This window comes from Anolis carolinensis, chromosome 2 (assembly GCF_035594765.1).
Source record: "Anolis carolinensis isolate JA03-04 chromosome 2, rAnoCar3.1.pri, whole genome shotgun sequence".
Classification (NCBI taxonomy): Eukaryota; Metazoa; Chordata; class Lepidosauria; order Squamata; family Dactyloidae; genus Anolis; species Anolis carolinensis.
In genome coordinates, this window is record NC_085842.1 from 106,996,068 (window position 1) to 107,011,733 (window position 15,666).

The window sequence follows — 15,666 nt, forward strand, 5'->3', positions numbered from 1 at the left end:
AACTCGTCAAGGATGTCCATTATCACCGTTAATTTTTATCTTTGCAATTGAAATTTTAATAAGAAATATCAGAAAGGATGAGCAACTAAAAGGAACAAAAATAGCAAATTATGAATTCAAGATAAGGGCTTTTGCCGACGACCTTATATGTATTATTGAGAATCCGAAACATCAAATTCAAAAGTGGCTAGACTGTATAGAGGAATATGGATCAGTGGCTGGCTTCTATCTTAACAAAAAGAAAACAAAAATCATGACAAAAAATATACCAAAGAAGAGTCAAGAGGAAATAGAGAAAATGGCAAACATCCAAATAGTATCTAAATTAAAATATTTAGGAATCTGGTTAACAGCAAAAAACGCACACCTACTGAAAAATAACTATCAAATGAAATGGAACGGAATTAAAAAGGATCTACAGAATTGGAAAAACCTGAAAATTTCTATCTTGGGACGCATATCAATAATAAAAATGAATGTTTTACCCAAACTGTTATATTTGTTCCAAAACCTTCCAGTAATAAGGAACAATAAACTTTTCATGGAATGGCAAAGGGAAATCACAAAATTCATTTGGAAGGGAAAAAAGGCAAGAATAAATTACACAATAATGACAGATGACAAAAGAAGGGGGGGATTTGGACTACCGAATGTAAAATTATATTATGAATCTTGTGTACTAGTTTGGGTAAAGGACTGGGCAACCTTGGAAAAAAACAGTATGCTAGCATTGGAGGGCTTTGATTTGAGGAGGGGATGGCATAGCTATCTCTGGTATGGCAAAAGATCAGTAGAGAAAAATTTCGGAAATCATTTTATCAGGTCCTCATTAATAAAAATATGGGAAAAATATAAAGGAAGACTATATACGAAAACACCTCTATGGATTTCACCATTAGAAGCCAATCAGAAAAAACTCCTGGACTGGACAAAATGGCCAAAATATAAAGAAATATTAAGGAAAAAGGATGGACAATTTCATTTAAAACAACAAGAAGAAATAAAACAAAAATATAATAAAATATCATGGTTCCAGTATGCCCAGCTAAAAGAACAATTTGGGAAAGACAAAAAATTAGGATTTAATGACACTGAAAACTTCTGGGATACCTTGATGCAAACCAGCAAGAAGGAAATCGCGAGAATATACAATAAGCTACTAGAATGGTCTACAGAGATAGAATATGTAAAAATATGTGCCACAAAATGGGCAAGAAATATTGGACGTTCAATTATGATGTCAGAATGGGAAGCAATATGGAACATAAAACAAAAATATACGTATGCCTCAGACCTACAGGAAAACTGGCTCAAAATGTTCCATAGGTGGCACATCACACCAAAAAAGATAGCAATCATGTATAAAAACACAGACAATAAATGTTGGAAATGTAAAAAGCAGGAAGGGTCATATTTTCATATCTGGTGGTCTTGTCCAGAAACAAAATCATATTGGAAATCAGTACATGAAGAAACACAGAAAATACTACAAAAATCATTTTCAATGAAGCCAGAGTTTTATTTACTTGGGTTGACAGAGAGTATAATGAAATTGAATTCAAATGAAGACAAATTATTTACATACGTAGCGACTGCAGCAAGAATAACCTTTGCAAAATACTGGAAACAAAGAGAATTACCAACAATCGAACAATGGTTGGAGAAATTGAATGAGATATATGATATGGACAAATTAACATATTTAATGAAAATAAATAGGGGCAATATAATAAAACCGACTAATTGGGAAAGTTACGAAGAATACAAAGAAAAGGCAAAGAAAAAATAAGCAAAAGAAGAATCCGAGGACAATTACAATGATTAACTCTAGTCCAATTAATGTAAAAAAAGGAAGAAATGGAACAAAACCCAGCCCACAAAAAATAGAAAGCGGAAGGACTCTTGTATCCCTTTCTTCCCTGATCCCAATTTTTTCCCCCTCCCCATCTCTTTTTTTTTCTCCTCTTTTCTTTCCCCTTTCCCCCTTTTACCAACCCCTGTGAGTTATCTTTATTGCTATTTTAATGTATGTAAGTGTAAGAAAATCTGAATAAAAATTTAAATGAGAGAATAAAGATAGACCCTCATTGGAGGGAGGGGAACATACATACAAGCTTGGATATTTAGATAAAAAGAGGTGGGGAATAGCGGATGCTGATATCGATTTAGGCTGATATCGATCTGTACAGACAAAATAGAAGCCCCCTGGGGGCCGTATTTCATGAATTGTGAGTAATAGAGGAGGATAGGATATGATACTGATACACACACACACACACACACACACACACATATATACATATAAGACAAAGAGAATGACAACAACAAAATTTAAAATGGGAAGAGACAAGGAAAAGAAAAGCCTAGGAAGTGGAATTCAAGGGAGGAGGGACTCAACAACAGAGGAATTTAACATGAAAGATATTATGAGGGAGATTTTAAAAATTCAGACAGAGGTACAAAAAATGCAAGATAAGCAGGATAAACAATATAATACAATTAAAGAAGAGATGGAGGAAATGAAGAAAGAATTGAAAGAGGAACTACAGTTAACCATAAAAGAAGAATTAAAACTAGCACAAAAAGATATAGAGCTGACAAAACAAGGTAATAAAGAATGTACTAAGGAGAATATGATATTACAGAAAAAGCAAAAGGAAATGGAAAAAACAATAAATACAATGGAAAAAACAATAGTGACACTCACACAGCAACAAGAATTATTAGAAGCAAAGGAAAAAGAATATCAACTGAGATTTAGGAATATTATACAAGAAGAGAATGAAAATATTAGAGAAATTATTATGGAAATGATATCAAATCTAACCCAAAAAACAATGGAGGATTTAGATGGAAACATAGATAGAGCATTTAGAGTGCAAACCAACTATGCAAGATGACACAACACCCCAAGGGATGTTTTGGTCTACTTCTGTAGGAAAAATCTCAGAGATGAAGTTTTAAAAGAAAATGCGATACTACCATCATATTTCAAAGGAAACAAAGTTGCGATATTAAAGGAATATCCTGTGTCAGTAATAGAGAGGAGGCGTAAATACAATTTCTTAACCGACGAACTTAATAAAAGAAATGTAAGATTCAAATGGGAGAAAAGAGAGGGATTGATGGTCACCTGAGAGGGAACAAAACACTGGCTGACATCGGAATATAAAGCAAAGGCATTCTATGAGAAATACATTAAAAAGGGAGGAGAAGGCCAGGATAAACACGAAAAATCTCAGGAAGACATTAAAGATGCTGGAATGACAGGAGACCATAACCATGACGAAAATTGGGGGAGACAAAAGAAAAGGATGAGAGAGAAATCTCCCAAAGACTACCCCATACAAACAGACACGGCAAGGGCAATTACAACAATAGACGGCAACACAGAAAGAGAAGAAGAAAATGGCACAAAAGATTAAGATTTACTCACACAATGTTAACGGGCTTGACAGCCCAAATAAAAGGAAGAAATTATGGCACCAACTTCAGAAGAGTCATTTTGATATTATTTCTTTGCAGGAAACACATATCTCTCACAAGCATGTTGCACATCTAGAACAAAAAAAACTCGGAAAATTATATTATGCCTCATGTGCGGAAAAAAAAGAGGTGTAGTATTTTATATAAATATAAATATAAATATAAAAGTGAGTACTTTACACTCAACTCAGCAAAGGAAACAACGATAGAAACGATATGGGATGCTAGCAAGGCATATTTGAGGGGATACTTCATTCAGCACAAATTTATAAGAGATAAGAATAGGAAAAGCAAAATCCAAAAATTAGAAGAAAATATCATGGAAGCAGAGGCAAAACTGAAAAGTAACCCTAAAGACAAGAAATCTCAACTACACCTAAATATACTGAAGAAACAAATGGAGACGACCCAGTTAGAAGAAATAGAAAACAAACTAAAATACATAAAACAATATCACTTCGAAAACGCAAATAAGATAGGTAGATGGCTTGCTTGGAAAGTGACAAAAAGGAAACAACAACACCATATAAATAAAATTGAGGAAAAGGGGAAAACATATTATAAGCAAACTGAAATAGAAAATCAATTTCTAAGCCATTTAAAAAAATTATTTGCGGATGAAGAAATTCCTAATGAAAATATAATGCAGTATCTGGGAAAACAGAGAATTGAAACAAGTACTGAAAAACAAAGGGAAACATTAAATAAAAATATATCAGAAGAAGAAATACGGAGAGCAATCAAAGAGCAACCATCCAATAAGGCACCAGGACCGGATGGATTTTCAGCACAATATTATAAGACGTTCTGTGATGAGATAATAATACCCTTGAGGAGTGTGATGGATAGGGCCCTGAAGGATAAGATTATACCAAATACATGGAAAACAGCAAATATAACACTAATACCTAAAGATAAAACTGACAATATGAATGTAAACAATTACAGACCGATCTCACTCCTCAATAATGATTATAAGATCTTCGCTAGTATCCTTGCAACAAGACTGAAAGAAGTTCTTAATGAAATAATAGGGAAAGAACAGACGGGATTCCTATCAGGACGCCATATTAAAGATAACACCAGGACCATATTAAACGTTATAGAACACTATGATAGGAACATTCAAAAAGAGGTAGGGCTGCTATTCTTAGACACAGAGAAGGCGTTTGACAAAGTAAATTGGAACTTCATAATAGAAGTACTAAAAGAAATGGATATTGGTTTCTTCTTTCTTAACGCGATCAAAGCAATTTATGCACAACAATCTGCAAGTATAATAGTAAATGGTCATAAAACTAACGAATTCAGAATTCATAAGGGGACGAGACAGGGGTGTCCTCTTTCACCTTTAATCTTTATTATGACACTTGAGATTTTACTAACAAGTATAAGAAATAACAAAGATTTAAAAGGACTGAAAATAAGAAATAATAGCTACAAATTCTGCGCATTCGCAGACGATGTGGCTTGCATTATAGAAGATCCGATAAATCAATGGGCTAAGTGGTGGCAAGAAATAACAACATTTGGAGAGGTAGCGGGATTTAAAATTAATAAGGAAAAAACGAAAATGATAACAAAAAATATACCGAGAAAGAAGAAAGAATTAGAAAAACATACAGGAATACAGATAGTAAGGAAAGTAAAGTATCTAGGAATAGAGATCACAGCAAGTAATGCCCAACTCTTAAAAAATAACTATGAGAAAAAATGGACAGAGATAAGAGAGAAAATGAAGAGATGGAATAATCTAAACCTGTCACTGCTAGGGAAAATAGCAGTAGTTAAAATGAATGTTTTACCTGAAGTATTATATCTTTTTCAAACTATACTAATAGTAAGATCCAAAACAATATTTGTTAAGTGGGAGAAAGACATTAGAAAGTTCATTTGGAACAATAAAAAGGCAAGAATAAAAAGACAAAGTTTAAAAGATGATAAGTCTAGAGGAGGACTGGGACTCCCTGACCTGGAGCTATATTACGAGGTGGCAGTACTGACCTGGGTGAGGGACTGGGCCACACTAGAAAAAAAGGAAATTCTGGCATTAGAAGGAGAAGACCTAAGACGGGGGTGGCACAGTTACCTATGGAAAGATAAAATAAATATAGAAAAAGGGTTCAAAAATCATTTTATAAGATCCGCCCTAATCAGAGTTTGGGACAAATACAAACTGAAACTGCACTCTAAAACGCCTATGTGGTATTCTCCCAATGAAGCAAAACACAGAAGAGAAACCCCCGGAGAAAAATGGTTAACATATAAACAACTTCTAACATTCACCAATCAAGAGATAAAATTAAAAACACATGAAGAAATAAAAAAAATAGAACCAGCAATAAATTGGCTGCAATACTGGCAGATCAGAGAAGAATATAAAGAAGATAAAGTAAAAGGATTCGAAACAACAGAGAAATTCTGGGATAAAATACTGAAAATTAATACCAAATTGATAAGAATACTATACAAACAAATACTCACCTGGGCTCTAGAGGAAGATCACATAAAAGAAGTCATGATAAAATGGGCCAGAGCGATAGGACACACAATTCAGTTATGCCAATGGGAGGAGATATGGGTAAAAAAACTAAGGTGGGCCTATGCGGTGGAAATAAGAGAAAACTGGTACAAGATGTTCCACATGTGGTACTTGACACCAAATAAGCTCGCAAAAATTAGCAGAGGTGAAACCCAGGGAACATGTTGGAAATGTGGCAAGCACACAGGCACCTTTCTACATATGTGGTGGGAGTGTAAAAAGATAAAAAAAAATTCTGGCAAGAAATACATAAAATGATGACAAAAATTGTAAAAAAAAAATTGAATTCAAACTCGAGAATTTTTTTATTAGGGATTATCGATAAACAGATAGACAAAAATACAGACAGACTAATATTCTATCTCACCACAGCTGCGAGAATAGTGCTGGCACAACTATGGCAATCAGAAGATACACCCAGTATGGAGAAATGGCTCATTAAAATAATGGATGTGATGAATATGGATATATTAACACAAAAACTAGCACAGGATAGAGCTCCAGAAAATAAAACAGATTGGAAACCTATGATCGAATATTTGCAAAAAGAGAAAATTAACTGGCACATAAAGTTTAAGTAAGGAAATTCCAGGGGAAAACAACATAAAATAATAGTAGTTAAATAAGTGTAACTACAAAATTAATAGACAGGAAAAATAAAAAAAAGGACCATATCCAGAGCTCTGGAAGTAACTAGGACATAAAAGCAACTGTATACATGTTTATCCCAAGCTGCTGTTGTGGATCTTTTCGTTTCTGTTTTTGTTTTTTTATTTTTAGTTGTGTTTCCCCCCCCCCCCCCTTTGGTTTTTTCTGTGTGCTTTTTTTTCTCCTTTTTTGTGGTTGCTTAAATATTGTCAGCTACCGTGTATGTCAATGTGTCCCTTTATGTCGAAGTTACCTACCCTACCCCCCCTTACATCTTGATTTCATGTATGTTTTTTACTATATGGTAAAAAAAAGAATTATTATTTTCACAAGAAATGTAGGAGTTGCTTACAAACTGTACAATAAAAAATATAATAAGAAAACATGTTTCTGTGGGATTATTTGGAAGGAGGGGGGGTACAGCAGCAAACAGTTCAAGAACTTTGCCCTTCTATGGTATGCCTTAAGTCCTGCACCTGTTCTTTTGAAATTTTTATGAAAACCACCAAAAGTTCATTAAATAGAGTGAGAAAAAGTGAACTAATCACTCTCCCAATTTAATAGAGAAATTGAAAGTTATTAGTAGTTCCCACCTTTTAAACATTGAAACAGAAATTTTATACCCTACCCTTCCTGCATAATGGATTCCTATGGTAACTAATTCTGACCAAAACCTTCCTCAATAACATTTATTGATTTTCACTCCTAGTCAATTAAGGGATTTATGAAGTAGTCCAAGGTGAAACATTTTTTTTCTGAATCGCTAAACTGGAATCTGAACTGAATTGTGCTGTGAGTTTTCATAGTTAATTAATGACAATAAAATAGCATCGGTATAAATTAACATCAGTGGTCTTGAGAAATCAGATGATCTCTTTCTTTCTCACTTGCTCCAAGATGTCACAAGATGGAGATCAGATCTCTGTTTTAAAAAATCAAAGATGGTATTAGAAACAATGCTGTCTCATGATATAATATAATTTTGTTGGTCATCTGTCATTTCTAGTAAAATACAACACAACATTTACCCTCAAAGACCATTGGCTCATCTACCTTATTGTTGTGCATACCAACTGGTATTAGATTTCCAGTGTTTCAGGCAGGATCCTTCTCTAATCCTAACTGATTTGGGAACTTTGTATATAGAAGGTGCAGGGTGGAAAGTGCTGCAATTTTTATGACATCTGCCTGTCACAGCTTTGCAAAAGCACGTTGGGAATAAAAGTATGTTGCTATGAATGAAAGCTTTCTATTGCTGAGTATTCACCTTAGAACTGATGTCAGATTTTTTTCACTGCTTTTCCAGTGCTTTATGGACAAGATGGACTTTATGCATCATGTGAAAAGAAGTATTGTGGTCGGGGAAGTAAATGCATTGTAAACAAGGAGACTGATAAACCTGAATGTAGATGCATAGATAACTGTAAGCCCAGTTACATGCCTGTGTGTGGATCTGATGGCAAATTCTATGAAAATCACTGTGAACTCCACCGAGCTTCATGTTTGGAAAGGAAAAAAATCTACATCATCCACAGCAAAGACTGCTTCTTCAAAGGTAGGACTTCTATCTATAGATTTCATTTATTTTGCCTTGACAGATTGTGAAGTATGACAGTGAACATTCAATGTTATTTTACATCCACAGGACAACTGCTCTTAAAAATCTATCTATATTTATAAAAATGTAATGTGCATTTTATTATGGAGTAAACAACAAAACCACTGGACCAAATCACACCATAGTAGGCCACAAAAGACAGTCATCCAAAATATGTCTTTCAAACAACAAAAAAAACACCTAGAAAAATAAAGTCCGAATTAGAGGACAATAAAAAGTTGTTTCCCCCCCTAAATGCCAGTTAGAAGGGTATGCCCCGCCCACTTCGTCTCCTAGCAACCCACTCAGCAACAATGCAGCTCAGGGCTTCTTTACTCAGGTCTATTCCGCACTGCCTGTAAAATACAGATCATCTGATTTGAACTGGATTATATGGCAGTGCAGACTCAAGGCCCTTCCACACACCTATATAACCCAGAATGCCAAGGCAGGATAATCCACAGTATCTGCTTTGAACTGGATTATCTGGAGTCCACACTGCCATATAATCCAGTTCAGTGTGGATTTTATGCAGCTGTGTAGAAGGGGCCTCATATAATCCAGTTCTAAACAGATAAAATAAGATTATAAATATAATATATAGTAATTACTGTGGTATAATAATACAGAACAATATAATCTCTAAAATCAGGACAGTAAATAAAGAGCAACACTCTGAAAATGGAAATTCCAGAAAGGAAACAACCAGGGCCAGTTAACCCCTCCCAACAAAGGATTCCCCCAGCAGGAAGGAGGCAGGCCTTGAAGCTGCAAGGTCATTAAATGTTAATTAAGGTGGCTAATTGCAGCATTCATACTTGCTGCACCGAGACTATTAATTGCTATTCAACCTGGCCAACCAAAGATTCCACAAGGTAGAAAGCGGTCAGGCTTGCAAGCAGCAAGTCTATTCAGCGCAATTGAACCTAGCCAACCAAGATTTCCCCTAGATAGAAAACCCTCAGGTTTTGAAGCCACGGGGCTACTCCATCCCATTCAACCTGCCCAAGGAAGGATGCCCCTATATAGAAAGCGGCAGGGCTTTGAAGCAGCGAGGCTATTCAGTGCAATTCAAATTGGCCAAAAAACCATTCCCCTAGAACGCAAGTACCCAGCCTTCCAAGCAGCAAACCTATACCATTGTATTCCAGCTCACCAAACAAGGATTCACATAAGAAAAAAATGGCCAGGCTTTGAGGCTGCAAGGCTATTCACTGTTATTCCACCTGGTCAACAAATGATTCCCATCAGCCACAGCAACGCGTGGCCGGGCACAGCTAGTATTTATATATTTGCATATATTAAATTGAGTCCATAGCAAATCATATATAGAACAACTTAAATCTCATTTATTTCTAATTAATATCACTCATATAGTGATAATGATACAGTGATTTTTTAAAAATGGTATTCTGGGGACTGTATCTCACAATGGGGGGAAGTGTCATATTACTGTGGTGTTATAAAGGACACCCTTCCATTTCTCATTCCTCTTTACACGTTATTTTTTCTTGCCAGTTTTACTGACATTATCAGTTTTCAGATTTATTCCAAGATACAGTGTAGTCACCTCCCTCTCCATTTTTAAAACATTGGGGGGGGGACGTATGGGATACATGACTTTCCCTCATGATCCCACTGCTCTAGAGTAGACCCAAGTAGCTGATCTTAAACCAGACATCACTTGAGAGTAACCCTGACTTAAAAAAATTATCATGCCAGGCTCATGAAACAGGATCTTGGGAGAGAAATGTCATTGCTTGGTAGCAGACTGACCACAGGCAACGTCACTGAAGCAATTCAACCCAGGCAAATTTGACAGCAAATTTGGTGATTACTCAAGTTGCAGTGGCTGGGACGATGCCCGGACGAGTATAGATTTTTCAACTCAAGGGAGATCACCAAAAGGAGTTGTGATGTACATGCTTCCTATTTAATTTATATTTAATTGTATTTGATTTCACTTGGAGGGAAGGTAATGATGTAACTATTGATATTAATAGAGATTATATATACAAATATATAATATACAAAGGTATAATTGATTCTGGAATAGGATTTTGTAAATTTACTGGGAAATAATGTTAATGGCACAGGGTGTGTGCTAATTCAAGCATTTTTGTAGGATTATTTGCTTGTTTATTTATTCCAGTTTTGGATGTGGAATTAACTACCTCGCCTTCTGTGACATCTGAATTCTAGTTATGTTGTGTATACATACCCCCATGGGGACTGAACTGTGTCAGAGTGTGACAGAAGCTTTGAAGTTTTGGAGCACAGAAGAATGGACACTTTGAGACTTCAGTAAAAGCATAGATATAGCTTTACTGAATAGAGCAAATATACAGCACACACTAGCATTGACATCCAACCCAACAGACAGAAACAAGACAAAAGACACACTGAAGTAAGAGGAACAACAAAATTTTATCTCTGAATCCTCCCTACACACTAGGCGCACTCAGGGTCACATCTTCACAGTTCATTAGAGGCTTGACTGATTAACCCTTTCAGTGTCAATACACTCTCTGCTGATGCGATCAGGTTACATTCACAAGCATTGCACAAAATTACATTTAAACATTCACATTACATTGATCTTACATTAACAAACTGGACTTCAAACAACATACCTCCTTTCTGTCTGTTCTGTCCTTTCTGTCCAAATGGCATGTTTGCCGTGTATGTGTACTGTGATCTGCCCTGAGTCCCCTTGGGGAAATAGGGCAGAATATAAATAAAGTGTTGTTGTTGTTGTTGTTGTTGTTGTTGTTGTTATTGTTGTTAGCAAATCACTGGTTGACCAAAGTATATTTAGTCAATCAGTCCCTGACACTGGACATAATGACTTCCAAGATGTGTGGTAGTCCTGTCTAAGAAGTCTTATCCTCCATAAATGTATAAACCATATTTTAATGCTTTCCCAAATCAAGGCTTTCACTCTGTCTTGGGTTGGCAAAGCCTCAGGTACTGGAGGGGCAAACCAACCTTTAAAAGGTTCAGCTCCACCCCCTGCTGTGTGATTGCAGCTGGAGAAGCCAGCTGGCCCCAACCAAAGCTTGCCTTCTTGATGGAAAGCTTCTACTGCCCCCCCCCCCCCCCAATAATCTCATGGGCTTGCCCTTCGGCTGCAGGTGGGGTAACTATACATAGTGTGAAGAAGCACTTCCTTTTATCTGTCCTATATTTGCTACCTATACCTTGCCATGTTTAGCCTCTTGGATTTGTTTTTAATGGTGTGGGCGGAGCAGAAGTTCATACTTAGGTAGATTCATTTGCACCTAGATGTTTTTCTAACAACCCAGAACAACGAGTTCTTATGTTAGCTGTTATCCTAAGAGTCAGATCAGAGTCACGTTTTATTCACTCACGGTAACTATTTGAATTTGACAGGGAAGAAGCCCTTTATCCTGATAGAATCAATAGGAACAAATAAGACTGACATGAAGGGATCTCAGCCAGGGGGAATTATTTTCTTGCAGACACACATTGTACTCTTGACTCAGAATACCTTTATAATCTATCTGTGCTTCTTTCAATTACTAAAAGAAAGGATTTCTTTGAATTGTAGCATAATTAAGGAAACACATGGGAACACTTTTTATTTTTAAAATGTTAGGTGTTTTCCCTCCATTCAGGTTAGGGTAAATAATTTGAACAGGTTTACATGGTAATTCCAATATATAAGTGCAAGTGTTACCATTAGTTGCTCTTGCTAATTGCAAATAGGGATACTGTTTGAATGATCCCTAAATGCGTAATTGTTAAATAAGTTTACATGTTTTCTAATAAATCTTTTGCAGCAATAACCCCATCATTCCCATTTGACCATGAAAACCTGCCAGGAGGAAGGCAATGCCAAACCCCTTCTGATCAAATTTTTCCAATAAAACCTTTGGGTGGGTTCACCTTAGGGTCTCTGTAATCCAGAAATGACTAGAAGGCACACAGCAGCAGCAAGTAGCAACAAGCAGCACATGCATTACCCTGCGAAATATCTATTTTGATTCATTTAAGCTTTATTATAATGCAGTCCCTTTTCCTATCCTCGTGGGATCTCTTCTAGACAAAATTACTGAAAAAATAGTGTCTATTAAACAAAAAGAGAGAGCTCGCTGTCTAACAATCATGAAAGTGTTAGCTGAACAATTTAGTGTATTCTCAAAGTGTTTGACTTTCACATCTGTGCTGACATTGTACCTAATGATACAATGTCATACTTGGATAGGTTTTTATACAAGCCATGAAGCTATGTATGAAAAGAATAAGTGTTTCCAGTTAAATAAGCATTTATCCGAGAGTCAAACAGTGCTTAGGATTTCCCTATGTTTTTTGCTTTTTTAATGTGATTTGAGCACTCTTTTATTTAAAGAGGACTATTTAAAAATGCAACACAACAAAATAATGAAAATTCAGTGATACCCTTTTATTAATGACAGAACTCCTGGCTTTAGTTAATGTAACTATTTTAGCTGGATTTTACATCACACATTGAAGACATGACAGTGGGAGAATGGTGTTATGGATAAGAAACATAGTCTGAAAAGTTTATTTCAAGTAGTATAAATACATTTACATGCTGAAGCTGTTTGTCACTGAATAGTGCTCTGTTATGGATTGCCTCATTATACTCATTCTCCTTAAAATAAACTTTCCAAGGTCTGGATCTACAGGTCAGAGAAAGAGAGCTGCTGCAATACCTCGGGTATGACATTAGACAGACTGTTATTCATGCTCCCTCATTCAAATAATAATTCTTGCCAAAGGTTAAGCACTTGACTATATTTCAGGAGAAATTCAGCCATATGCAAATAATCTCTTCACTAAAACAAAAACACTAGACTGCTTTAGATTTATTCTAAAAATCACATATGTTACGTGGACACAAAAGAGAGACTATATACTGACTTTAATCTAGCACTTGTGATTAAATTAACTCCACTTCGGTTCCTAATTGCTTGTGGAAAATTAGGCAAAGGGGGAGTCTGCCTGCGGATGTTTTGTTTTTCGGTTTCTGTAATATAGATGACATTCCCTGTGGAGCACCATCTGACACTACAGATTGAATTTTTGTTCTGACATAGTTATCTAATATCCAAGTGACAAACCTCTTGCCCTTTGCACATAAGTAGTGATTGAGAGCATTGATACAACTTTAGTGGCAGCAAGTACAAGGTCTGTACCTAATAAGTGATGACAAGACTAGGATATATCATCTTTGATTTTAATTATGCTTTTGACTCTGCTTTCAAGCCCTCTCCTCCTGCCCAACATTCTTCTCCTGAGGTTGAGTGGAAATTTCACTGGGCTTTTGTCTACCGATGCAATTCACAGATGTAGTGTTGTGAACCCAGAGAGATATCTCTAGGCTGTGCATAACAAAACAGTACTCCCACACAAAAATGAAACTGCAGAAATACCCTAGCCGCGTGTGTGTGCGTGTATGTGTGTTTAGGGCATGTGACTTCAATACAAATGTATCAGCAGCATTTCTGCAAGTTACTGGTGGATTGTTGCTCTGCTGACTGATGCTATATTATACTAGCACAGTCAGGTAAATCATCACTGAATTGCACGTTCTTTGAAGGTTCGGTCTTATGTATGATTATACATAGATTTATATATATTAGTGTATATTATATGAGAGTGAGCCTCCATTAAACCCAGCAGAGCTTATTTCCAAGCTAGCAATCATGGAATTTCACTGTAAATAAATAACAAAGAAAATAAATGAGAAAAGTTTGACTTGTTATAGTTTTCTGTTGCAGCACATTCCAGGGTAAATTGCTGGCATGGGAAATTTGATCCCACACCAAGTGTGTGTGTATATATGCATGTATGTGCATATAGTGGACAGATAGATACACCCTCATGTTTTGAATGAGAAATACAGTGAGGCCATAGAGTTAAACTATCATTTCCTCTTACATGTAAGGCTCCTATTTATGTTTTAAAAATCATTCATGTAATTGCTAATTCCTAGATGGCATCTCACCTTATCTACTTTGGTTCTTATATAAAACAAAGTTCTGTAGGCAAAAATTTCTAAAAAAAAAAAATAAACCTTTGAATCCACTTGTGTAATTTTGTCTTTGCATGAGAGCAATTGGAAAAAACCCTGTATCCACTGCAGAGATTGAATCTTATTTTGATTACACCTGTTATCTTAAATGTATCCTGGAAAGTAACAAATATGTTTGCATATATGTATGTTATCACTCTAAAGATTTGTGGAAGCTGGGATTTTCCCTGGATAGTACATTTATTATTATAGCATATGTTGAACAACTGATATCCACATTTAGGAATTAAGATGTATGTGTATGGGTCTATTTTATGTTCATTACCGTACACACAATTTCCAGGGGAGCTTATTTGTGTCTGTCTCTGTCATGTGAAGGGCACATGACATGTACTGCTGGTGGCAAACTGGTTTACACCTGATTATATTGCAACTCTGGCCTGCCCTGGGACTCAATTAACTGTGCCAGATGGCTTCTTTGGGAGATATTGGAGCATAGGGAGGTATAAGAACCTTTACCTTCAAAAGAATAGCTTTGATATAAAATCATATTATATGAAAGAAAGCACCCTGTTTCAAGACTTCAGATTGCTGTGACAATTTCCTCTTTCCTTGCCCTGGTTTTATCACTTATTATTGTGCTCCAGAGACAAAGGTTAGCAATTGGCTGAGGCGAATGGAAAGGAATTTTAACCACAACCTGTTTGCTGTTGCTGTTCTTCATCAATAATATCAACCTTAATTCTTTCGTTGCATTGCATTTATAGCTCAGTTTTCTCCCAGTATAGGATTCTAGGTAACATCACTTTATCTATCAAAGACATTGTGAGACAAAAATTAGAGAGAAAAACAATAGGATAATTAATTGTTAAATAACAAAGAAAACATTGTTCCATAGATTTGCACAAGACTAGAAGTGGCATTTTGTTTATGTTACTATATTTTATTGATATATTCAAAGGTACTATTATCATAAAAGTTGCCAACTGTGCCTGCTTTACTCAATAGTCTCAATTTAAAGGACAGCTTTACTATAAGTGCCAGGTTCCATTGATGCACTCTCTTTGCATATTAAAGAAAATGTGAGGATATTTCCTTATATGCTGCCAATACAAGATGCTCTGTGGGATACATAAAATCAATAAGTTCTTTGTGTTGCAAGGGCAATTGCTATTGCAGAATAATGATAATAGACCCAAATCCCTGGATCACAAGGGACAATTTGGTTAGTGATTGCACTAATTTCAGAGAAAACTACTGCACAAGTGGACCCGACTACCACAACTGCTCAGGGGCACCAGGAGACTCACAGCATTGGTGAATTAAAATTTTCATTAAATTGTTTCTGGCAAAATTAGGTAAGGTCCTTAT

The 15,666-nt window shown here is 35.8% G+C and overlaps 1 protein-coding gene across 3 annotated transcripts in view; it reads left to right on the forward strand.

The window, feature by feature from the left end:
- The window catches only part of fstl4 (follistatin like 4), a 638,776-nt gene that overhangs the window by 191,302 nt on the left and 431,808 nt on the right, over nucleotides 1-15,666 (forward strand). For all 3 annotated transcript variants that reach the window (XM_062970369.1, XM_062970368.1, XM_062970370.1), the window contains exon 4: nucleotides 7,983-8,231. In XM_062970369.1, the coding sequence (XP_062826439.1) occupies nucleotides 7,983-8,231 (249 nt within the window). The remainder of the gene's footprint in view (nucleotides 1-7,982; nucleotides 8,232-15,666) is intronic.